Source organism: Vulpes lagopus, chromosome 9, assembly GCF_018345385.1.
Source record: "Vulpes lagopus strain Blue_001 chromosome 9, ASM1834538v1, whole genome shotgun sequence".
NCBI lineage: Eukaryota > Metazoa > Chordata > Mammalia > Carnivora > Canidae > Vulpes > Vulpes lagopus.
This window is the reverse complement of record NC_054832.1, coordinates 8,632,963-8,657,876: the sequence shown is the minus strand read 5'-3', so window position 1 is coordinate 8,657,876 and position 24,914 is coordinate 8,632,963. Positions and strand designations below refer to the sequence as shown.

At 50.5% G+C, this 24,914-nt stretch overlaps 2 protein-coding genes across 2 annotated transcripts in view; one reads left to right on the top strand and one right to left on the bottom strand.

The window, feature by feature from the left end:
* The window catches only part of SLA (Src like adaptor), an 86,565-nt gene extending 70,459 nt beyond the window's left edge, over positions 1-16,106 (bottom strand). Inside the window, exon 1 of the mRNA XM_041768434.1 lies at positions 15,976-16,106. The gene's annotated coding sequence lies outside the window, so the exon portion shown is untranslated. The remainder of the gene's footprint in view (positions 1-15,975) is intronic.
* TG (thyroglobulin) overlaps positions 1-23,344 on the top strand; it is a 246,551-nt gene extending 223,207 nt beyond the window's left edge. Inside the window, exons 45-49 of the mRNA XM_041768575.1 lie at positions 3,677-3,858; positions 5,608-5,715; positions 20,493-20,627; positions 22,142-22,332; positions 23,179-23,344. Of these exons, the coding sequence (XP_041624509.1) occupies positions 3,677-3,858; positions 5,608-5,715; positions 20,493-20,627; positions 22,142-22,332; positions 23,179-23,279 (717 nt within the window). The 3' untranslated portion in view covers positions 23,280-23,344. The remainder of the gene's footprint in view (positions 1-3,676; positions 3,859-5,607; positions 5,716-20,492; positions 20,628-22,141; positions 22,333-23,178) is intronic.
* Positions 23,345-24,914: the final 1,570 nt, after the last annotated feature.

The window sequence follows — 24,914 nt, the reverse complement described above, 5'->3', positions numbered from 1 at the left end:
TTAGATTTTATTTATTTACTCATGAGAGACACACAGAGAGAGAGACGAGACAGAAAAACATAGACAGACAGAGGGAGAAGCAGGCTCCATGCAGGGAGCCCAATGTGGGACTTGATCCCTGGTCTCCAGGATCAGGCCCTGGGCTGAAGGTGGTGCTAAACCGCTGAGCCACCCAGGCTGCCCCAAACTGTCTTTATGTCAAAACCCATCATGTGTCCGTCAGGCTCTCAGCTCAACTGGAAGCCCCAGAGGGCAGAGAATTGAACTCGTATCGTTCCCTGATGCATCCCAAATGCCTAGACTTGCTCCTGGCAGGGGTAGACACTCGATCAAAATTTGTTGCATGAAGAGGGAATTGAAGGTAAAGCGTTTTTCATCATGACCGTCAACCCTGCAGGGAACATAAGGGCATTTATTTCCAATAATTGACTTGCTAGAGGAGAGCGGGAAGGAATATGCTATGGTCACCTGTGTGTCAGCCACTTGGCGATCATTCATTCATTGGATTCTCATGTCAGCCGCAGCCACAGAGAGGAATATTCACTGAGCAAGTTTACTGACGGCAGTTGAGTCTCCTGAGGTCACACACCAGGGCCAGGCTCAGACCTGCGTCTCTCAAATACAGACCCCAAGCTCCATGCACTAGGCCGCGGTGGTCCTAGGTCCGGGCCACGGTGAAGCCCTCCCGGTCTGGGGGGTGTCCTGCAGGCTCTAACTTTTCTGCGGGGCGTACGGATCGCGCCTGTAATTACAGCTTGCGGAAGTCGGGCCTTGGAGTCACGTGGCGGCCCGCGTCCCTCCTGCTGACTCTAATTAAACCAGCAACAGCATCTGCGCCTCGGTCCTGGCCAAGAATGAAGAGATGTGGCTCTTGCTGGAAACGGGCCCCCTTCACATTCCCACGTGCTCCCTGGGGCCGGGGACCACACGCCAGCCGTGTCTAGAACGTTGACCCGCCAGCAGGGCCTCGCCCCGGCCGGTCTCAGCCGGCTCAGAGCCCCTGAAAATGTGAAAGCAATCACAGTCTCATGGGAGCACAAACTGGGGCCCTTCCCTCTGGCTCCCTGGCTGCGGGAACTGCTTAGACTATTCTATGTTAGAGGCGCCTCTTCTAGCAGGGCCAGGGCTGGGTGCCTCGTGGTGGAGAGTTTCCAAAGTGCTCACGTAGGGGCTCTACCCATTAGGTGGGGCCAGTCATTTTGCAGCCGTGGTAGGGAAAAGGGGTGCCCAGGGTTTGGCCCTATGACCAATGGGACCCACATTGATGAGGGCTCCAGGACAGGGCTTCCCTCACGCTTCTGGGCTCGGCACAGGATCGAGTCTACGAGTGTCTGGCAATGGTAACACGCAGGCTGAATAATGTGTAGATATAATTTCATTTACCTTCATGATGCTTTTATGAAGAGGGTAAGATTACTGTGCCCATTTTACAGAGGAGGAAATTAAGGCACAAGGGAGACTCAGTCACTTGCCCAAGGTCACACAACTAATGAGGAGGCAAAGCTAGCATCCAGGCCAGGTCTCTTCAACGCTGGGATCAGAACCCAAGAGCTTTGACTCTAGAGTCTCCTTGTGGCCTCAGGCCTGTATCATCTCCATGAAGGCCAGTGTCTTGACTAATCATCTCTCCGACATGTTTATGAGCACCACCTGTGACTGGGTGCCTGGCACCATACTGAACCCTGCACGCCCCTATTGCATGATCATCCTAGAGCAGTCGACAGGCAAACATGAACAGCATGTGGGATGGAGCATAGCATCTCGAGGGTGTGCAGGGCCCCCTGCCCTCCCGGGAACAGGGGTTAAGAGTACTCGGCATCCGTTGCCCATGTGCCCAGAACTGTGCGAAGCCCTTTCGATGTTTGCTGTCTTGGAATTTGACACTTATTCTATGCAATTTCCCAATTCGAGTGGTGATTCTGATACTTCGGTGAAACAGGCGTGTGAAGTGTTTGGCAATAATTGGAGGTAGGTGCATGATTACTTGTATTTCTGTTATAAAATATCCCAAACACTCAGAAAAGGACAGAGAATAATATAATGCAACGGTTTCTCCCCTGGACTACCAGTAGGTTGTGAAGTCAGGTCAAGAGATTGCAGGCAAGCATTTTGAACAGTTTTACAGTTTTGACTAGAACAGGGTAGAATGGAAACTGTCTGCCCTGGCACATACAAGAAGAGCCACGAGCATGAATGTCCTTCACGAACATTTTTTCAGGCTCCTGTGTGTGTGTGGGCATGTGTTCTGATCTAAAAAATGTCTTTCTTACTATAGATCATGGTCCAAAATACTTGAAAGTCATTGATACAACGAATACTGTTGTATTCCCTATTCGTTTTTAACAGATATTAATATCTTGCCATATGTGCTTCAGTTCTTTTCCCAAGAAACACATGTTATAGATAGAATTAAAACGATGCTGGCCTTGCCTGCCTCTCCCCTCTCCTTCCCTCACCTCTCCTGAGTCAATGGACGATGGACAAGGCTCTGATCAGTTCTTCCCCCACCCGGTCCAGCTTCTCCGGGGTGAGCCAGGGTGAGGTTAGCCCCACTGAGATCAGCTGAAAGAATGGCTCAGATGGGAAGGGGTGCTTCCTGGTTGTGGCCACACCTGGAATTCTAATCGCAGGTCCTGTATGCTTGGAAATGTTTCGGAAAACGGTTTAAACATGCCAGGGTGTCTTGATAAGCCTGGAAATATATAAACATGCATCACAGGACCAAGCAAGGGCCCAGGGGTCTGGACCTCACACCTGAGACCTCTCTGACCTGCTGCTACCTCTTGTCTTCAGAAATGGGGAAACAGTCCTGGGGGAAGCAGGTGGTCCCAGAATGCCCAGATGCAGAGAGCAGGAATGTGGGAACAGGGAAGGAAGGAGGGAAGGAAGAAGGAAGGGACAGAGAGAGAGAGGGAAAGCAAGCAAGCTAGCTAGCTCCACGTGGACACGTATCCCCAGAGAGCCGAGAACCTTCCCTGACCACTCTGTAGAAACTAGCCCCCGCCCTATCCCTGTCAACCGCCTCTATTTCTCTTGGTAGCACGTGGACCCTGGTAAACTGTACAGTTATTTGCTCCTTTCCCACCTCTGCCCGTCAGAACATGAGGCCATGAGAGCAGGGAGCTATGGCAGCAGGTGCCCTGCTGTTTCCCAGGCCCACACGCAGCTGGCTGGGGACGACACGGATGCTCGTCAGTGGAAATGTGTGCAGGAAGCATTTGAATGTTGATGGCCCCAGTCGGTGGATGGAACTGGAGTTAGCTCTCCTAACAAAACCAGATGACAAGCTGGCAAGGGAATAAAGGGACCAAGCACAATGTGACCTGTACCAACTGGCCCTGGTGGCTCGAACTTATTGAGCACCTACTGAGTGCAAGGCACCGCTTTGGGTACTTGACCCATGTTTGCCCTTTTGGTCTTCACCGTGTCCCGACATGGAGGATGCTCTGTTGTGTCGGTTTCCTAGGCACAGCCACCTGCTGGAGGTCACACAGCTAAGTCAAGTGGAGCTGAGATTCAAACCCGGGGAAGCCTGGCTGGCTCCAGCACCCCTGTGCTTCACACCACATCCCACCACTTCCCAGAGAGAAACTTCTAGACCAAGGGTTTCAGGGATAACTGAATCCAGCCTTTTAGAATCTGACTGAGCATTTCCTTTTTTTTTTTTTTTTTTAAGCAATTTGAGGAAAGTCAAGGCCGTTCCAGTAGCAAAACGGCCTTTTACCAGGCGCTGCAGAACTCACTAGGTGGTGAGGACGCAGACGCAGGTGTCCGGGCGGCTGCCACGTGGTACTACTCCCTGGAGCACTCCACTGACGACTACGCCTCCTTCTCCCGGGCCCTGGAGAACGCCACCCGGTAAGCAGGAGAGGGTGCAGGTTCCCGGGGCCAGACGGGTGCTGGCCACAGTGAGGCTCAGGTCACAGACGCACACTGGCCTGTGCCGGGAAGGGATGATGGCCTGAGGGGCATTGAGACACCCCCTGCCTGGCTTGGTCTCCCCACCCGAGAATCTGTGGTTTCCAATCACAGAGTCACTAACTCAGAATAAAACTTGGTCCTGTCCCCTGGGATCTTGGGGACCAGAAAGGTTTCAATTTTCCCTTGAACAGAGAGCTGTTTGTAATCATACAGACAACAGCTATTCCTAGAGGCCCAGCCCCAGACTGGACTCTAAGAGCTCACAGATGTCTAAGTTCTGGACCCTGAGAGCCTCATACCCCAGCAAGGACTAGCTCAGATCTGAGCTGTTGAGAGAGCTCAGGGTTGACGTTTGAATGTAGGTTTGAGGTTCAGAAACCTACATCGTGCCCCAACTTTGGCTTTGAAGACACCTGTGCCCGGGTGCAAGGGCTGAAGTGTGAGGGAGGGCAAGTAACCAAGGAAGGCTTCACCGAGGAGGCGGACTCCAGTCCCCCTCACTTAGCTCAGGCCCTCATTGCCTCCCAGCCAGGCTCAGACAGTGGCCTCCCTGCCTCCACCTGGCTGCCAGTGCGTGACTCTTCCCTGTAGGTCTGATCCCACCCCGGTCCTGCTCACCATCCTTCCTCTTCATGAGAGGAAGCCTGGCGGCCTCATGTGCCCTTCCAGACCCCAGTGGCTGGCCCCACCCCACCTTAGAGACCTTCCCAGAAACACTCTAGCTGCCCTCCAGACTCAACAAAGGAGCTCATCTCAACAGCCAGAAAAGAGGGGTGCACAGTCTCTCTCACCAAGGGACCTCCACAGCTGTTAGCAACCGCAGTTGTTACAAAATCCCTCTGGGGTGGGTCCCCTGGGCCTCATTTCTCAGATGAGGGGAAGGAGGGTCAAGGAGATGCGGGGACCACTGGCTGGGATCCAGAACCTGATGGGCTCCAGGCCGCCTGAGGTTCTGACAAGGCCTGGCGTCTCCTACAGCAGCAGCCCACGCACGACCCACGGTTGCAAGCTGGTGCTTCTGAAACGTGTTCCTGTCACCCCTAGACGGGGAACAAACGTGGAGCTTTGAGAATCTAGAACAGGGATCTCATCCTCCTCACTATTGACATTCCAGGTAGATAATTCCTTGCGGTGGGGTCCGTCCCGGGCATTGTCAGATGTTCAGCAGCACTCCCGGTCCCTACCCCCTTAGATGCCAGTAAGAACCTTTTCCTCTCCAGCTGTGATAACCATTGTCAAATGTCCGCTGCAGGTGGGGGTGTTCCCAGTTGAGAGCCATTGGTCTAAAGGCATCATATGCATGAAATATCCTGGAGGGTATTTCCTCTGCCTCCCTTCACAATGTACAATCATTTTATGTCCTGCGCCACGGTACATTGCAATTATTTTACTAGAAAGTGTTTTGCTCCCGAGTCTTTAAAATTGATGTTCTGGGAAGGTGCTTGCCTCCACAGGTCTCTTGTGTGATCTGGGCTGGCCATAAACCAGACTGGACTGTGTGCCAGCAGCGGAGCCAGCTGTGGTGAGAGGGACACTAGGCAGTGCAAGGAGTTTGTGTTCTCTGCAGGCCCGTGCGGAGGGGCCTGGTGGTCCGGGAGACCCTCGCCTGGAAGAAGCATATACCCGGGACAGTTGTCTCTAGAACTATGCATAACAAAACTCCCTCCTCTGTCCTCATTTGACCAGAGATTACTTTATCACCTGTCCCGTAATCGACATGGCCAGCCACTGGGCAAGGAGAGCCCGAGGAAATGTCTTCATGTACCATGCTCCCGAAAGCTATGACCACCGCAGGTAAGGTGGCTGTGTGGCCACAGCGGGTGTTGGCAGGCGAAGGGCGTCAGGCAGGGCTCCATGTGAATTCTGTGACCCTCAGGGAGGCAGAGGACAGAGGGCAGGACTGAGGTCCAAGTGCTGGCTCAGTGACATTGGACTTGGCCTGTAGTGTCTGAGAAATGGGTGAATAGTGATAGCCACCCCCTCTCACAGTGTTGTTGGGAGGGTGGGCAAAATAGCAGATAGAGGGGGCACTTTGGAATTCTAACATTAGCTGTTAATGGATTGACCTGGCTCGGGGAGGAGGCTTCTTTATTAATCCTACATATTTACGCCTCCAAAACCTGAGCACTTCACTTCACTTAGGAAAATGGCTTTTTCAAAGTATAAAAGGGTTTTTTTTTTTCAACAAAAGGAAAGTTTTGTTGACCTCTAATCTATACACCATCCCTACTTCCAAAATACACGCTATGTGCTTTACAATAAAAGTCTCAGGTGCAAAAAACATAATCACAATGGAAATAGAAATAATAAGCAAGTGAAAGAGAGCCCATGATAAGCAAAGGGGCAGCCAGTGGGCACAGAAGGTAGCTCTGCTTGTTCCAGAAGCCAAGGACAAGAGTAAAAAATAAAGAACAATGGAAACAGAGAGGCTGGGTGGTGGGGGACACGTCTGATGTCTGACAGGGGGAGAGCAGGGCCAGGAGGGTAGTGGGGCAGGTGGATGTCAGGGCCGTTAGAGAGCACTGTGGGATCATGTGCTCTACTTTGTCATGACCTTCCAGTCCTGAGCCAGGCCCCTTCCCAGCCGAGCCAGCGACTTCCCACATAATCTGGTGTGAGTCCCATAAATCCCATCAGATTAGTTACTTCGGATTGGAGCTCCTTTGGCAAGACCTAATGCCCAGCCAAGGGTGGAAGATTATGTGGTGTCCTGATGGTTAAGCATGCTTAGATTACAGAAGGTCAGGGGTCAGGTCTCCAAAAGATGCCAGAGCTATTTCCCTTGTTTCTGAGACTGGAAGCCAGGCCTGTTGTGTTGAGCAAGACTATCAATCCCCTACATGTGTGGTCTGTTTTTCGGGCAACAGGGAGATGGGTGTGAGAATGCCAACTTTAGAGCCCCACTGCCTGCAGGCTGTGCAGAGTTGGGCAGGCTCCTTTGCCTCTCTGATCCTCAGTCTCCTCATCTCCTAAACGAGGATAATAGTTTCCCTTCGCAGGGTTGGCATTAATAATATCTGGCACATAAATTATCTGGCTGTTACAGGGCTTTAGCCTGTGTTACTCTGCAATGGCATCAAGGGAACTCTTGCAAACCTATATAACCTCTCATTATAATTGAGCAACATCCCTATAATGGGCTGAATATGCCTAAGATGCCACATCCCAACCCTGGGGGTCTATAAATGTTACCAATAAGGGGGCTTTGCGGATGTGATTACATTAAAGACCTTGACCCGGGAAGATTCTCCTGGTGGGCCCTAAATGCAATCACAAGTGTTTCTACAAGAGAGAAGCTGGGGAATATACTTAAAAGTAGGGGAAGGCCACAAGACCATGGAGGCAGACGTTGGAGTGATGCACCCGTAAGCCAAGAAACACCAGCCAAGAATCCACTAACTCCACCAGATTTCGCAGAAGAATCTACAAGAGGAGCAAGAAATGGCCTCTCCCATAGAGTCTCCCGAGGGAGCACAGCCCTGTCGACATCTTGGTTTAGGCTTCAGGAAACCGATCTGGGGCTTCTGGCTCCCAGAAGTGTGAGATAGTAAATATCTGTGGTTTGAAGCCCCCAAGTTTGTGGTAGTTTGTTACAGCAGCTATAGCAAACTAAGACAGTCCTAAGGCATTCTAGTGCCCCTCAGCACCCAGTATTTACCTGGTTCCCCCCGATGGATTAATCAGTTCATATAACACTTGCAAGAACAAAAAAATCTAGAACCCTAGTGAGGTTGGCAGGCTTGAAATGGTCATTGCTATGGGACAGTTGAAGAGTCTGGGGCTCGAGGAGTTCCATGTGATTTCCCCAAGGACGAGCAACAGTTAGTTGTAGAGCAATGACCCACTCACACCTTCTCTGAGCCCCCGAACTCTCTTTCCACTAAACCGTACAATCTTTCTGTCTCTCTGCTTAGAACTATTTCTAATTCCAACCCCATTCACTTCCCAGATCCAAGCAACTGTCCCCACATTGTCAGAAGGAAAATAAGTGACAGGTGAAGGTTCTGGTAAGAAGGTATTTGGAGAGAAGGGACAGTGAAGAGAGCAATGGTTTGGGTGGAGATGAAAGGAGCCCTAGTCACCCAGTGGCACCCACGGCCCGGAGGCTCGGCATGGGGAGTTGTTTGTAGAGTAAGCCTCAGCCTTGTATCCCGAATGCCAGGGCTCCCAGGATTCACACCCAGCACAGGATTCTGGTTCTCCCCCTTCCTCCATTTTAAGGCACAGATTCCAATAGGTCTGATGCTCTTGTAGTAAGTCCCTCAAAAGCCTTAAAAACTGTTCACATGCTGGTGGCCTCCACAGTATACAGTGGCAAACCCGGAAAGGCATCTATCTGCTCCCTGAGGACAAGAATGATCAAAGCAAAACAAGACAGAAGGATCCATGTGATTCCAGCCAGGATCAATAATGCTTTATGTGCCACCCGTATTAGTCTCCTGGGGCTGCCGTAGTGACCTACCCCTTGCCTGGTGGTTTAGAGCAACAGGAATGAATTGTCTCACAGTTCTGGAGGCCAGAAGTCTGAAATCAAGGTGTCAGCAGGGTCATGCTCCCTGTGCAGGCCCTAGGGAAGGACCTGTTCCAGGCCGCTCTCCTAGCTTCTGGTAGCCTGTGGCACTCCTTGGCTTGTGGATGGCCGTCTTCCCTCTGTGTCTGTGTCCACATCTCCCCCTTTCATCCCAACACCAGTGATATTGGATTGAGGCCCACCCTAAGTCCTCATTTTAACTTATTTTTAAAGAAGGCCATGTTCTGAGGTCCCAAGGTTAGAGCTCCAGCATATTTTTTTTTAAGGGATATTCAACCCATAGCATCGCCCTTCTCTCTAAAGTAAGAGTCCTGCTGGTGAGGCTCCTGTGCATGGCAAGGGCCCAGAGTGGTCTGTCTCAGACCTGGGAATAGAGTGGTCCTCGGAAGCGGGCTCCTGGAACATTCTCCAAATCATGTGTCCAGTCTCTCATGGCTGGTTTGGGTTTCTCTGCTGCTGAAGAGCATCCTTGCACTCCTCCGGGGCTCCACAGACACGGCTCCATTGTGCCGATCCAGGGTCCCCACCGGCCCCCACCGCCCCATGAAAAGAAGCCACACTCATGAGCCAGACCCTCCCAAAGTGCCTCTTGGGTCCTCACAGTCGCTGTGCCTGGGGACCCAAGGACCCTCCTGGCACAGAGTAGCAGGTGCTCAGAAAGTCATGCTGAAGCCAATCCAACCACCTCATATGGCAGGTGAGGAATGAATCCTTTCCACTCTGCTCTGGAGGTTCCTTCGGGATCAGTTTTGCCATCTACAAAATGGGAACAAGGGAGGTAGGCGAGATCAGGAACACTAACTCGTCACTGGGCTCAGTGGCACCCTGGCCCCAGGGCCGTGGCAGGTGGAGAGCAACATCCTCTATACCTTAGAGCCTGAGCTCCAAGTAAAGCGTCAAGTTTATGAAGCCGCACTAAGTTCAGTCACCGGTAAGTGACTTGCAGCTGTCACAATCTACCATTTGGGAGGACAGTGATGCTCAGAGGCACTCAGACATTTCTCAGGCAGAGCTGTTGCTATGTGTTTGGAGGCAGGAGGTATCCTGGAGACAGCAGACTCTCTGGGCCAACTGACTCAGTTAGAAACCCAACGCAAGTCACTTAGCCTCCTTGGTGACCCCGTTTCTTCGCCCAGCATGATAATGGCACCTGCTTCGGAGGGTCACTGTGATAATGAATTTGCACACAGAATGAGGTCTGGCAAACTGCAAGCACTGAGGTCATCCTATTATCCGGACCCTTCAGAGCGCCTTCTTGACGGCCCTCTGTGTCTATGGCATCTCCCCCACCACGGTCATGGGAAGATGCCATCCACATAGTAGACGCTGAAACCAATGAATGAATCATGGAAACTAGCCCATTTAATCGTTGGCAAGTGTATCCTTTTTGCCTGAAAAGACGTCTCTCTCACTCTTCCCTGGAGCTGTCACACCTCTCATTTATTTCTGGCTCAAACCTACGGACTTAAAATATATGTGCCTGCCGTACATTTTCAGCCATCTGTCTTGTAGCTCCATTTCTGTGAGCATATATTAGCTTTCCTGGCATAGCAAGTGCACAAAAACGCAATAAATTACCACTTTCTTAAGACTCTTGTTAATTGATCCCAGCATAGATAGCATGGTCCTGTCACTGCACCTGGACTCTAGATGAGATTTTCATCCTTGAGATTGAGGGCCAGCCTCTGCGAGGAAAGGGTAGGTGGAGTGGATGGGAGAGGACGCAAAGACACTAAAACCTGTAGTGTGCGAGAAGGTTCCATTTTAAGGGTTAGATTCAAAGAATCACAGAATATGGAAGATGGTTTCACCTGACTCCTTCGTTTTATAGATAAAGAGACAAAAAAAGTTTGAGATAAAGGGCCAGTCAGTGGCCGTCTAGACCCAAACCTTGTCCCTTGCCCTCTCTCCAGTTTGTTTTTTTTCTTCAATTATACCCTTTGAGTGTCTACCATGGCTAAGTCCACTTACTAGCTGTGTGACCTTGGGTAAGCTGCTTAACCTCTCTGGGCCTCAATGCATACTCTCTTATACAAGGGGAAAGTAATAGCTCTTGTCCCATAACATGGCTAGAAGGGTTCAGAGGAACAGTGCCTGCATTTAGGGTGTGTGTGTGTGTGTCTGTGTATGGTTGTGTGTATGTGTGCAAGGAATACTGGGCAGCTTTGGTTTCCAAGGCTATTGACATGAGGATAAAACTTACCAGTTTTCTTTTGCTGAGCTCTGTTCACTGGGGAGATTTGGGGCCAGTTTCCTCCATGGTTACTATCTGTAGCGCCCTCTGTATCAGGAAGAGGGATTTTCAACGCTGACTATAATCCGGGAATTCTCGACCTGGCACTATTGGCATTTTAGGTGGCTAATGATTTGTCGGGACAGGCTATCCTGTGCATTGTGTGTGATGTTTGGCAGCATCTCCAACCTCCATCACTCAATACCAGAAGCACCTCCATAGTTGGAACAGCCAAAAATGTCCCCAGACATGGCCGATGTCTCCCAGGGAGGCAAAATCTCCCTGTGGAAAACTACTGGTGGATTCCACCAAAGTGGAAGTTATTACTAACAGCACCTGAGGGAAGAGGCAGCCCCTTTCCCAGACTTGTCCCTCATCAGTGCCGGACTCATCCACCCACACACGCTGCCCCTGGCCCCATGGGAGCCCGTCCAGGCAGACCGTGGTGCACCAGGGGGATGGAGCGTGACTGGTGCTGCTGTTACCCAGCTGACCTGGAAGGCTGACAGGCCTCTTTCCCCTGTTCACACCCGCAGGGCTGTGAACTGTCCCCTCCCAAGTCAGAGGCCAAGGGGGATCTCCAGGCTGGCTCTGTCTCCAGGTGCCACTTCCCGAACTCAGCTAGGATGCTTCCCTCCCTGCCAGTCTCCTGCTTTGCCAACTTGTGGATTCTCAGTTGACTTCCTTCTCTTGAACCAGCCCCTTCCGAAGGACACAGTGGTCCAAGTGTCTTCTTAGGAAGAGCCCTCACTCCATTCTCTGCAGCCCTTGGCCAAAGGACCTCCAGACCCCGTGGCCAGCCCGGGTCTGGGGGACCCTTCCTACAAGCCTATTCTGGGAGCCAGGTCCCAGCAAGTGTGCAAGGGGACCCTGAATGACTCTCTGACGTTGCCCGTCCTTAGATGGCTCTACCTAGGTGCACCACTTACTGCATACCTCTGGGCTGGTAACAACCTCTAGACGCTTCCACTTCCTCATTTATGTGATGGAGCTAGTAATAACACAACTGTAGGAGTGTGTCAGGATTAAGTAAGGCAGTGTGTGCAGACTGCCCAGCTAACTGCCCGGCATAAACTTGGTGCTCGTGTCAGGTGACTTCCAACACTGTTTAATGGGTTATGCTGAAAGAATCCACATTGCAGATGAACAGGTCCCAGAGAAAACAACCACAGAGGAGGTGGTTTCTGGGTACCAGCCACTGAGAGAGGAGCTGTGGCCACTTCAGAGGCCATATGGGGGCCCTTCATCATAAGATCCCTGATGCCAGTTCAGAGTTTCCATGGAAATTCACTGTGGGGCTGTGTGTGGGCTGTCGTGCTTGAATTGTGTGCTGCGGTCAAGGCCTTGTTTCAAAGTCTTTAGTCCCAGAGTCCCGAGATATCATTCCCACACTTTAACAGTGCAGAAGGCAGTTCAGAGAGATGGGTATTGACATCTCTTTGAATGGGAATGGGGTAGGGCTCTTGGGATTACACATCCATGTAGGATGCCGGACAATTCTTTAACTTGGGGAGAAGCAGTTCAGCATAATGGAAGAACTCATCCTTTGATGTTAGATCAACTGGGGTTTTGATTCCATCTCTTTCGTTCATTAACTACCTGCATTTGAGCAAGATTTTTCTCAGTTTCCCCACCTACAAAATGGGTATAGATACATCTACCTCCTAGTATGAAGATTCAAGTCAATGTATGTCAAAAACCTGGCCTATTCTAAATGTTCAATATTAAGGTTACTTTTGCCTCTGGAAAAATAAGACCCTAAGAAGAAAAAAAAAAAAATCAAAATGACTTAAGAGGCAGTAATGTTCTTCCTTTACAAATTGTCCCAACCCTAGAAAACAAAGTCATAAATTCTAGACTCAAGACATTTTGTACGCCACTACATTTGCATGCTAGACATGTGTGTGCATTCCAGAGGCCTTTAACATTCCAGATTCAAAATATTATCTTTTTAGTTGACTGTCTTGTTGAGTTTGCGGGAATTAGCAAACCAACGAAAATATTAAGTGGCTGGATTCTTGAATTGAGTCCATTGGCCTGGCTACATCTGGTGTGATTAACACGATGGTTTACCAGTAAAGATGGAGGTAAATCATTTTCTAGAACTGACCTCTCCAACCTGGTGATATCGAAGGGCTGGTGCCATGTGTCCTTTTCAACATGGATTCAACAAATGTTTGCCTGTGACCCAGATCCTAGAGATGGATAGAGAGAGGCTGTCCCCTTGGGGTGAACATTATAATTAGGGGGTGAGACTGATGAACACCTCGGGATGAGGTGCAGAGAACAGACAATGCACACACAGTAAGCAGAGTAAGTTCAAAAAACTGCCCTATGAAGTGCACATTGGTCTTTTCTTTCTCACTGAAAACACAGCTCAATGAAAACCAGGTGTGTTTTTTAATAGAACATAGAATAGGAATCCTGTTGTTCAGTGTGATGATCAGTTGGTTAATCAGAAAAGTCAGTTAAGATGAAAACTGATGAGAAATGGTGAAGGTAGGGATATACCTTAAATACACTACTGTCTCTCGGTGCACAAAAAAGTGGATTCATCTAGTAATCTGTCAGGGCAGGGTGGGAAGCTCGAGTCAGAAAGTGCTCCCTTTGAAATTCTTGCAAAACCATGAACGTAATGCATGGCCTATGATTTCCAGCTTTGGTTTCTTGAAAATGGGGTACCCACGTGATATTTAATTAATTAAGTTCTATAATTACAAAGACAAATACAACTGGCATAAACAGGTTTGAGACAAACACCGTTGGCTCTTGGTAAACACAGAACTTCCTGGTGAGAAGGAATGCGTCGGGCCTGGAAAATTCAGCCTTTTCTGAGCAGTGGTCTTTATGCTTTATGTGGGAGATAAAATGTCCAAGTTCTGGGGCGCTTGACTGGCTCAGTCAGTAAAGCATGAGACTTTTGATCTTGGGGTCATGAGTTTGAGCCCCACATTGGCTGTAGAGTTTATTTTTAAAATAATTTAAAACAAACAAAATGTCCAGGTTCACATACCAGGTCCACCGAAAGCTTTGCCTCTACCACAAACCGGTGTTATCACTCAGCTTTGCTGGGCTTTGGGGGCTGAAAATATTCAAGTATTTCATTTGGGGCTGAGGGTAGGGTTGTATTACTTAAAGTAAATCAGAGAGCTCCTTTTTTTTTTTTTTTTAAAGAATGCATGCTGAACCTTTTTGCAAAACAAAAGCCATTTGTAAAGTACGCAATTGCCTCCTGATAATTTATAGGCAGAACTAAACTTTTGCATATTAGATTGGCCCCAAGAGAAGCACAGTCCCAGGCTTCTAATTTTAAGTTAGTTAACACTGTCTCAACTCCTTAAAATAAAAAATAAAAATAAAATAAAAATAAAAATAAAAATAAAAAGCCTGGGAAGCAAATGGATTTCCATTCCTTCTTGCTCCCTCCTGAGTTTTGGAGTTTCCGTTGGAGGAAGTTATTTAGAGATACCGGCTAGAGATAAGAAAGGGAGTATATTTTATGGGGATGAGGTCAACAAACTTCCTCCTGCAGATAGGACAACGGGGATAGATGTCTGGAAAAACAGGCTCTCATATCAGTGGATCAGATGGGCTGGAGCAGGGAGCCTCTCTACAGCACAAGCCTCTTCAACCTGTGGTCAGTGGTTGTGACACGAACAACCTACCCCCTGGCTCTCCTCACCTTGAAGGGAGCCCAGCCAGGGTCATTCCCTCTGGGGACACCGCCTAGCTCCTCATGCTCCCTAATCAGCCCCAAATGGTCATGGACTCCGCCAGAAGCAGAGCTCAAGTCAGGAGCTTGTCTCTGAAATGTGGCTAGTGGCTGACCAGAATGCAGCCTGGCCTCCCTGCAGCGCACACCAGAGGGATCTCAGATGATGAGGATGGCCAAACAGGAAGGCTGGGGAGCATGATGTAAACAGAACTAACCTGCCGCCTGCCCTGGACAAATGCAGCAAGCCCATGATATCTCAGTTCAAGCCTCTCTCCCCACGCCACTCCAGGGATGATTCTAGAAGAAACACAGCTTGCAGCTCACTTGCTTAGAAGCCGCCGATGTTCCCCCCATCTCCTTGAAGATGTGGCCTTCGATTCCTCCAGCCTCGGTACTCACACCTTCCACAGAACCTGAGCTGAAGGACCTGAGGGACCTGCAGTGTAGTCGACCCCAAACTCGGGGATTTCCTGGACCAGGAAAAATCCCAATTTTACTTTTCAGTGTGATGTGCTTCTCAGGACAATAGACAAGACCCAGAGCTTTGGGAATCTGTTACCTACTGCAGCAGGTCCCTGCCCTGCCACACTTCCCTGGCTTTGCTCATAGAAGCCACCCCATGACTCCCCTCGAAAAGCCCTTCCGCGCCTCACCCACTCCCTAAACCTCTACTTGTTTTTCAAGGTGCAGGCCAACCCTGAGGATTTCCTCTCTCTGTCTTTCCCTGAACTCCTCTTCGTGCCTTTCCCTGAAACAGGTGGCATCACTTCTCTCTCTCTTCTTGTAGGTGTTGTAAATAATCTCACCCTTTGATATCTATCTATCCTACATCTTAAAAAATGAAAAAATATCAGCTTCTCTGCATTGCCTGTTAGACCGAGAGCTGTGCTAGATGGCTGGCTTACACCTCTCTTCTCCCCAGCACCTGTTCAGAGCACCACATGCAGCAGGCCCTGGGCACACATGGCTTGGTAGGGTCTTGCTCTGACTGTCCAGTGTGTTGGCCCTATCCTCACTGAGCTGTATTCAAACACACACACAAAGTCATCCCTGAGACACGTGGCTGGTCCACTCTTCCCGGCTCAACATAGCATCACCAGCATCAGCAACAATAGCTCTTCCTGGGATAACAATTTGTCATTTTTAGAGGGATTTCCATTCATAACAGTTGAGGACCATCCAGGGATGCTATGTGGAAGGCTAAACAGAGGTGATCAGACCGTGTTTACAGACAGGAAAACCAAGAATGGGGTTGGAGCTGGCTCAGGCAGGGAGCTCTCATCATCCCCATGTCCACCTGTGACGATGAGGAGATCCAGACCCGGCCACAGCCTGGGACAAGTGAGTAGCTGTCAGATGAGGGAAAGGTTGACTGGAGTGTTCTTACCAAAGGCAGCAAATGACAACTAAAAGCTAAGTAACACCAGCTTGACCACATGCCCACGTGACCACCGCAGGTCTGGATGTATGTGATCACCCCCAGCACAGAACAAAGAAGCCAAATCGACACGTGTGAACTATCAGCCCCAACCTGCCAGCACCGCGGCCAGTCAGCTACCAAATTTCTCCCTTTACCTTGTCCATCCCTGGAGTGTTCTTTGTCGTCTCGCTCTGCTGACACCGAATCCAAATGCCCTGGAACTCTCTCAGCTGGGGCCCAGGGTTCTCTGATCCCACATGCTGTCTTCCATGGCTCACACTGTCTGCCCTTCCTCCAAATGTCTGCCTTAAACTGCTCAAAATAACTCCAGCATCCTGATAAAGATCAGCCCTGCTAGGGAAAAAAACAAAGCAGAGGTCCTCGTACACAACAGGCTCTCAGATTAAACAGATGGGATGGGCTGGAAGGACAGGCCTTCTCCCAAAAGCAGTGCTCTGTGACCTGCTGGGGTCTCTGTGACAGCTGGCGGTGACCCACACCCATTCACAAGAGCTATCTTTCCCCAAACCCCATGCTCCGTGATGTCACCTTGGTAGTTTGAAATTCTCTGTGGCAGGAAAACTTACACCATGGAAATTGGCAAAAGGCAATTGTTTTATTTATTATTTATTTATTTATTGGAGACGAATAGGAACAGAGGGAGAGGGAGAGAAAGAGAGAATCTCAAGCAGACTCCCCACTCACTGTGGAGCCCATCGTGGGGCTCAAGCTCCCGACCTTGAGATCATGTCCTGAACCAAAGTCAAGAGTCAGATGCTTCACCAACTGGGCCTCCCAGGCTCCCCAGAATGATGATATTAACGGGCACACGGTTGGCACAGATCTTCTTGAGAATGTGAGAAAAGCTCTGAAGGCTCTCCCAAGAAAGTGTCGATACACAGTGTCACACCATTTCACATACAAGTTCCCATATAACTCTTGGCCCTCTGGAACCCTATAGTGGAACTCTCGATTAGAGAGTGGAACAGCCTCCCCGTTCATAAGTTTTCAGGTGTTTCTCATGGGTGATGAGGAAAAAGGAATGCTTGTATGAGCTGGAAACCTGAGTGAGAGATTTGGCATGTTTTATGGCTACACCTCGCTCGCTGTTTGGAACCATGAGTGTGTCACTCTTGCACACATGAGAACACCGAGGCCCAAGAAGACTATGCATCTTGTCCACAACTTAACAGATACTGAGATCGAGCTAGGGTTTGCACTCTGTTCACCACACCATTTCTTTCTTTGGGAGAAATGGCAGACAAGACCACTGTGGTAGACAGAACGGTGGCCCCTCAAAAGGTCCCTGTCCTAACCCCCCAAGCCCACAATGAAGGGACAGGTTACCTTATGTGGTAAAGGGACTTGGCACATGTGGTTCAGACTCGAGATGGGGGATTATTCAGGATTATCCAGGGGGGCCCAACCTAAGGACATGAGTCCTTCAAAGTGCCAGAGGGAGGGAGAGAAGCGTGTCAGAGCCGCGGTGTGCTGGCTTTGAGGGCAGAGGAGGGGAGCCACCAACAGTAGCCTCCGGGAGCGGGCAGCGGCCTTCAGCTCACACGTTTCTGGGGAGGAAACAGGAACCTGGATCCTCCACGTCAAGGAACCGAGTTCTATCACAACCCATGAGCAGGAGGCGCATTCTCCCTCCAGAAGGCACAGCATCTGCTCACGCCTGGATTTTAGCACAGGGAGACCTTTGAACTCCGGAAACTGTGAGACAGTATGTTTGGGTTGATATGAGCCATTTTGTGGTCATTTCTGAGGGCAGCGGTGGAAAACTCATGTGGTCACTTGCCCTGAAAACTCTGAGCGGAGGGCCGCCTTCGAACTCCACACGGCTGAGCAAGGAGCAAGGCCTGGGGTTGGGGGGTGGGCAGAGGAAGGAGACCAGGCTGCCCTGGATCCCCCGCAGCCCCCGAGGGGTGGGGTGAGGCCGGGGGCTCCGCCAGCCTTGGGATCACACACCTGGCGTGGGTCTGGCGTCGCCGCTTCCTGGTGTGGGGCCTTGGCGAGAAAATGGCCTCTCTGAGCCACCCTCCTCCAGCGTAAATTCTCTACGGATCCCTCCAAGAATATCTACTCTCAGGCCCCAGAGATAACCGTGGTGAAGGGGGCTTGTCAGCCACACAGAGCGGGTCTGTGAGGGCTGATTTTTATTGCCCCTATGACTTCTATCTTCCTGTCGTTTTGTGTTCTGTGTTCCTTTTCCCTCTGAGTCTTACAACATCACTGAGAAGCCGGGTCACTAGTCCTTTTAAGTGATCCTCGCCCTCTGCCCACAGCTAAGCAGAGAACAGGATGTGGGGTCTGGGGGACTCAGCTCTGGATCCTTTAGGCTCTTGTCTGGGCCTGACCACAGATACTTCTGGCAAACCGGACATAGGGCTTAGTTCTTCGGGTGCAAATTTCAATGCCACTGCCACTTCTTGCTCTGCTTTCAGAAATAAAGTATAAACCTTCCCTAAATGGATGCAGGGTGCCTGACACTGGTTGCAAAGAGATGCCACCATCTGTGATTGAAATTCCCCTCCTAACCCGGTGCCTTTAGTCCTGTTTATCTCCCATTCCCACCGGTCTCCCATTCCTTCTACGATACCTCCCAGCGTGGAGCCGTGTCGACGCACAATAACCATGATCCTAATACCACCTGGCACTTAGGAAAAGCACCCGTAACCAGCTTGCACATGCCGTGGCTGCTTCAGCCCGGTGTTTCATGATGAACGAACTAAGACCTCAGTCAAGTGACTCATCTAGGGTTATGCCAGCAGTGAGTGACTGAGCTGACTCAGCCTCATGACTTAGGCCCAGGCCTCTCCCTCTATGCCCTGTTAACAGTTGCCTGGTGATCATGCTTATGGTCTCAGGAGGGATTTTGGCCCCTGTGCCCCTCAGAAATCCAGCTAGCCTGTGCCCTTTCCCAGCACCTTGGTGTCTCTGCCCTCTGTCCCAGCACAGACAACAACCCCTGAGCACCCCTGACCCAAGACACTGCTGTTAGCCTGGTGACAGTTGATTACATGGGAAGTAGAAGGATGGACGAGAAAGGGCACTCCCCTTACCTTATGAGCGCCTGCTACATACATTCACCATCTTATTCTTGTCTTCATGACGACCAGAAGCCAGTATTTAATTAGGTACCTGCTGCACAGGTGGTGAAGCAGGGAATCAGGGAGGCCACATAGCTCGCCAGAGGTCACCAGCTTGTAAATGGACCTCTCCACTAAGACCCGGATGGTGCCTCTGGGCTGGGCGCCTCCCATTAAGTCACCTGAGCCGTGCTCCTGATCCCACCCCCTGCACGCCTCTGGGTAAGTCAGGAAACCTCTCTGGACTTTGCTGCCCTCGTTTGTCCAATTAGAGTTGGCTCTTGCCATAAGTTGGGGCCAACCACAAGGTTGGAGAGTGCAGTCTCCACACTAGACCCCACTCACTTCTGACAGCAAGTGCAAATTCAGGGGTTTCCCCAAACCATCCTCAGGCTTGACCACCCTCTAGAAAGACTCACAGACCTCAGTGAAAGCTGCTATAGTCACGGTTAAAGTTATACAAGAAAAGGATGTCGATTAAGACCAGACAAAGGAAGAGTGGCACAGCAGAGACCCCAAAGAGTTCTCAATGCAGAGCCCCCCAGTCCATTCCCTGTGGACTCAGGAGGGGTTACTATGTCGGCACTGGAGTGTGATAGCAGATGCGGAGTAGCACCAGCCAGGGAGGCTCACCCACACCTGGTGGTCAGAGGTTTTATTAGCGCCCTGCTACATAGGCATGACTGATTAGTTGATTGATCGTCCCACGGCTAATCTCAGCCTCCAGACCCACTGATACCATGTGACCCTAAGTCACATGGCCTTTTGGCCTGATCAGCCTCCACTCTAAGGCTCCAGAGTGTGACCACATTTATGGAAAATCCAACGAGCTGAGCCTCTGCCCTAAACAAAGGTATTAGCTGCAGGGTGCAAAGGCCAGGCTTCTGTTTGGGAAAAGTCAAATTCCTTACTACACATTTGTGAAGTCCCTTCCAGCTTTTTCGCTGTGACACTCCCAGCATTCCTCCCCATGGCCCCTGGGACTCCTGGGCTGGTCCCCCTGGTACCAGCTCCAGCCCAGTTCACTCAAACCACTTGTCTGGCCTCTAAGTCCTCATTTCCAACCCCCCTGCCTGCTGCTTACCGGCTATTCAGTTCAATCATAGCATGTGTTTATGGACCAGCAATGATGAGCCGGGCACCAGACTATGTGGATGAATGCCACCCTTGAGCAGGTGCGAGAGTGTAAGTCGTAGGAACAAGGGCTAACACAGAGCAGGGCTCATAACACAGGCTATTTCGACAATGTTCCATCGACAATGCAAGAATCATGGTTGCAATCAAAAGAACATTCTCCTGGAAAGTTGCTTGTGGGCATTGTTTCCAGGGAGGTAAGTGCTCCACGCTGGGGACACCTCAACCAACAGATGTGTCTCGGATCTGCTCCAAGGGGGCCGTTGGATTAAAGGCCAAACCCAATCTCAACGAAGCAAACAAAGCCCTAAACCAGCATCCTAAACGTAAAGAAAGAAAAGTCTTCATTTGGGGAAGAAATATTGGGTTCGGGGCTCGTTTGGCTTTTCTAGAAGTTTATTATTCCTTTAACATTTGCTTCTTCTTATTTCCACGTGTTTCCTCAGCCTGGAATTGCTGGCAGATGTTCAGTATGCCTTCGGGCTTCCCTTCTATCCTGTCTACGAGGGGCAGTTTACTCTGGAGGAGAAGAGCCTGTCGTTGAAAATCATGCAGTTCTTTTCCAACTTTATCCGATCTGGGTGAGTGGACGTGTGTGCCCGCTGCCACCCTCACGCCTGCCGCCCTCCCTCTGAACGCAGAGGCCACATGTTGTGTTGATGGACTCACCCTATCCCCCTCTTAGAAGCTGTGGTCACCTGCCACCGGTCTCCCTGTCTTGAGCCCCCTCTTCTGGCCCAAGTGACCTCTGTGTAGATTCAGCTCGGCAAAGGCAGGCTCCTGCCACACACCCCTTCATTCAGCCCCATTCGCTGGCTCTCGATCAGGTTCCCTGAACCTCAGTGCTACAGACGTGAGGGCAGGAAAGTCTTTGTGGTGAGGGCGTCCTGTGTATCCCTGGCTGTTCAGCAGCTTCTCTGGTCTCCACCCACTAGATGCCAGTAGCACCTCACTCCAGGTGTAAGAACAAAATGTCTCAGATGGTGCCAGATGCCCCCCAGGAAGCACAATCACCCCAAGTTGAGACCATGGTCTTAGAGGATAGAATTCAGTTAAAACATTCAAGAAAAAGTCATCATGTTTCATCCGTAACCTACTGACAGTCGGAATTATTAAATCCAACCATAATTAAAAGCAGCACAAAGGGACACCTGGGTGGCTTAGCAGTTGAGCATCTGCCTTTGGCTCAGATCATGATCCCAGGGTCCTGGGATTGAGTCCCTTATCAGGCTCCCCGCAGGAGAGGAGGCTTCTCCCTCTGCCTGTGTCTCTGCTTCTCTCCGTGTCTCTCATGAATAAATAAATAAAATCTTTAAAAAATAAAAATTAAAAAAAATAAAAGCAGGGCAAAGTAGAACTTTATATAGTTAGTTGTAGGAATTGCATGGAAAGACCTTTCTTTTCATTCAGATTTAGAAAATGTTTCACTGGGGAAGTGACATCGAAGCAGGGGCTCTGAAGGACAACAGGACATTCAGACCCAAGGTGCCAAGCAGAAGGTGCCCAGGAGGGGAGGGTATAAGCAAAGGCACCCTTGGGTGGAAGGGATGAGAAATGTACCTTGCTTGGTGAATGTCAGGAGGTCAGGGTGGGGGTGGGCGTTGGGAGGCGGGCCTGGTGGCAGATGTGGAGGGGGCACGTGGGCATGACAGGTTATGGCATCCACTTCATAGGGAAGATGGCTTATGGGGTCAGGCCAGTGTGCCTGGCTCGGGGCCCCACCTTCCTGCCCAGGCCTTGGACAGATGAAGGCACTCCAAGCACTGGCTGATAAAAGGCTACCAGGATAGAAGGGGACACGGTGGCCTCATAAGCATTCAAAGAGCCAGAAGGGCAACGTGTGCTCCTGAGGAATGCTTCTGAGTCATGACCTCCTGTCTTTCCTCTTCCAGAAACGGGCCTTTCCACCTGTAATGGTGTGTAATGGGACAGGTTAGAACACAGCCCAGGAAATGAGATCGGGCAGGTCCAAACCCTGCTTGGCTGCCTAAAGATGCGTGACGACCTTAGACACCAAGCCCAAGTGGAAAGTGATCCCAAGTGATAAAAGGAAAGACGTGTTTCTTTCATGGGTGTTTCCTTCTTGTTTTCCCAGAAATCCCAACTACCCGCATGAGTTCTCAAGGAAAGCCTCTGAGCTCGCAGCCCCCTGGCCTGACTTCGTCCCACGCGCTGGCGGGGAGAGCTACAAGGAGTTCAGTGTCCTGCTCCCCAATCGCCAGGGCCTGAAAAGCGCTGACTGCTCCTTCTGGGCCAAGTACATCCAGTCTCTGAAGGCGGCGGCAGGTGGGGAAGCAGGAGCGGCGGGGGGGCTAGGCAGTAAGTGGACAGGCGGGCAGTTCGGCTGTAGCATCTAATGAACTCAGTGGCTCCAGGCCTGGGCTGAACGTCCTGGAGCCACTGAGTCATGGAAAGTCATCAGCACGGCCCTTCTTCATGAAGAGCTCCCAGTCTGGGGACCTCCTATTCTGATGGGGCGCCTGGAGGGAAAATGAGAGAGAGAGAGGCATGGGGCAAGGAGGACCCCAGGGCCCCAGGAGTGGGATGTCTAGCCAGGAGAGAAGTGGGCTAATATCATCACCTCTTACGAGCACTTCCTACAGAGTAAGCGTTAAGGAGAGGCACTGAGTCATACTGAGGGCACTGGGAATACAGAATAATACGATGCCCTTAAGAAGCTTCCAGTAGAGGGGGAAAGTGAGTGATGTAACCCAGCAAAATGACCCTCAGCTGTCCCTGCCCAGTGGAAGTCTGTGCCCAAGCCAGTGGGAGCCCAGCGGAGGGAGGGTCTGAGAAGGCTTCCGGGGAGGTGAATGGCAGGGCTGAAGATTTTCAGAATGACAGGAGTGCAACATTCAGCAGCAATGTCACCTTGCCCAACATCTTTGAGACCCTCAACACTGCATTTAGCCTCCAAGGCCAAGTGGCTCTCTGTTGAACCCAAGTCCTATTGTACCCTTATGATGCCCCGAGAGCCTGGTGATGAACCTGGTGCCTGACCTCTGGAAATGCCCCTCTGTTGAGCATTCACAGGGAAGGTCCTTCAGAGGCTGGGGTCTCTTAGGGCCAGAGGGGAAGAGATGAGGGAGGAGTCCTGACCCACCTGGATGAGCCTCGCCCCTCCTCTTTCAGATGAAGCCAAACAAGAGCTGTCAGCAGAGAGTGAAGAGGACGACGAGCCAGCTGACTCCGGGCTGATAGGAGAGCCAGGCTCCAAGAGCTACAGCAAGTGACCATCTCCTAAGACCCTCCTGCCCAGCCTGCCAGCCCCACCTCAGCCTGCCACCAAGGGCATCTTATTCCCTAAAATAGCCACTAATTTTCAATAAAGTTCATGCAGTAAACCATTGGTGACTCAGATTTGTAAATTCAAGACAGTCCTTGGGAAACAATGAACTACATCTCTTTTTAAAAAATGATTTTATTTGTTTATTTGAGAGAGAGAGAGAACACAGAGGCAGAGGGAGAGGGACAAGCAGACTCCGTGCTAAGCATTGGGCCCAATGTGGGGCTCCATCCCAGGACTCTGGGATCATGACCTGAGCTGAAGGCAGACACAACCAACTGAGCCACCCAGGCACCCCAACACCAAACTATGTCTTAATAACCTTCCTGAGGCTTGAATCCCAGGTTGCTGTTTCCTTCCAATCAACATCTATGGAACATTCTGTGTACACCAGGCCCTATGCTGATTGCCAGGGAGGCAGAGATCCTGCCCTCTAGCTGGAGAGAAAGGCAGGTGAACAGACGTGAACAGTAACACAAGAAATGAGGATGCATTGAGGGAAGTCCCCAGAGTGATACAGTACCACCTGCATGTTAGAAAGGATCCTCTTGTGAAGGTTCCAGAATAGAGGTGGGAGACCAATGAGGCTGGTGCGATATTCAAAGAAAGACAATGAGGTCTGAATCCAGGAGATGAGGGGAGAGGTTGACAAAGGCCAACCTCTTTTGAAGGATTCTTTTTTTTTTTTTTTAATTTATTTATGATAGTCACACACAGAGAGAGGCAGAGACACAGGCAGAGGAAGAAGCAGACTCCATGCACCGGGAGCCCGATGTGGGATTCAATCCCGGGTCTCCAGGATCGCGCCCTGAGCCAAAGACAGGCGCTAAACCACTGCGCCACCCAGGGATCCTGAAGGATTCTTTTGAAGCAGAATTGATAGGACTTGATTGAATGTGAGAGGGAGTTGGGGCAAGGAGATAGAATTATTATCCCAATTATGGTTTCTTTGGGTTCCCAGATGAGCAACAGATTTGATCATTTACTCCCTTAAGGGACATACTTATGAAGGCAAATCTGTTTAAAACTCTCTCCCTCAATCACACACACACACACACACACACACACACACACACACACTGAACCCAAAGTAAAAGCAGATGGAGCCAATTAACAGTCTGTCATTTATAAGGCATGTCAGAAGATATGTTTACACACATCACCTGATTTGAGCACAGACCAAACTCAGGGATGGTTCATATGTTGGGACCATCACCCCCATTTGCAGATGTGGAAGGTCAGTCTCAGAAAGGCTTGTGATGTGCTGCTATTCATACTGGAAGGAGGGGGAGAATTGGAGTTTAACTCAGGTCTTCTGATTTCTCTATTTCCTTGCACTTCCTGGACTTCGGATGGGTCTACAGCCACACTGTGTTGTGCAGAACCTACTGTAAGCACTGAAGACCTCAGGTAACCTCTCACCTGCTTAGAGGATCAACCAAGATTATTCAGTACAAGTACTAAACACTCAACTCAAGTGCCTAAATGGAAGAGGGAGGTGGTCCTAGGATTACTCAGGGTCCCAGCCTCTTTCTGGCCCTCCTCTTTGCTGTCTTCAGCACATGGATGATGCCTCACTTCG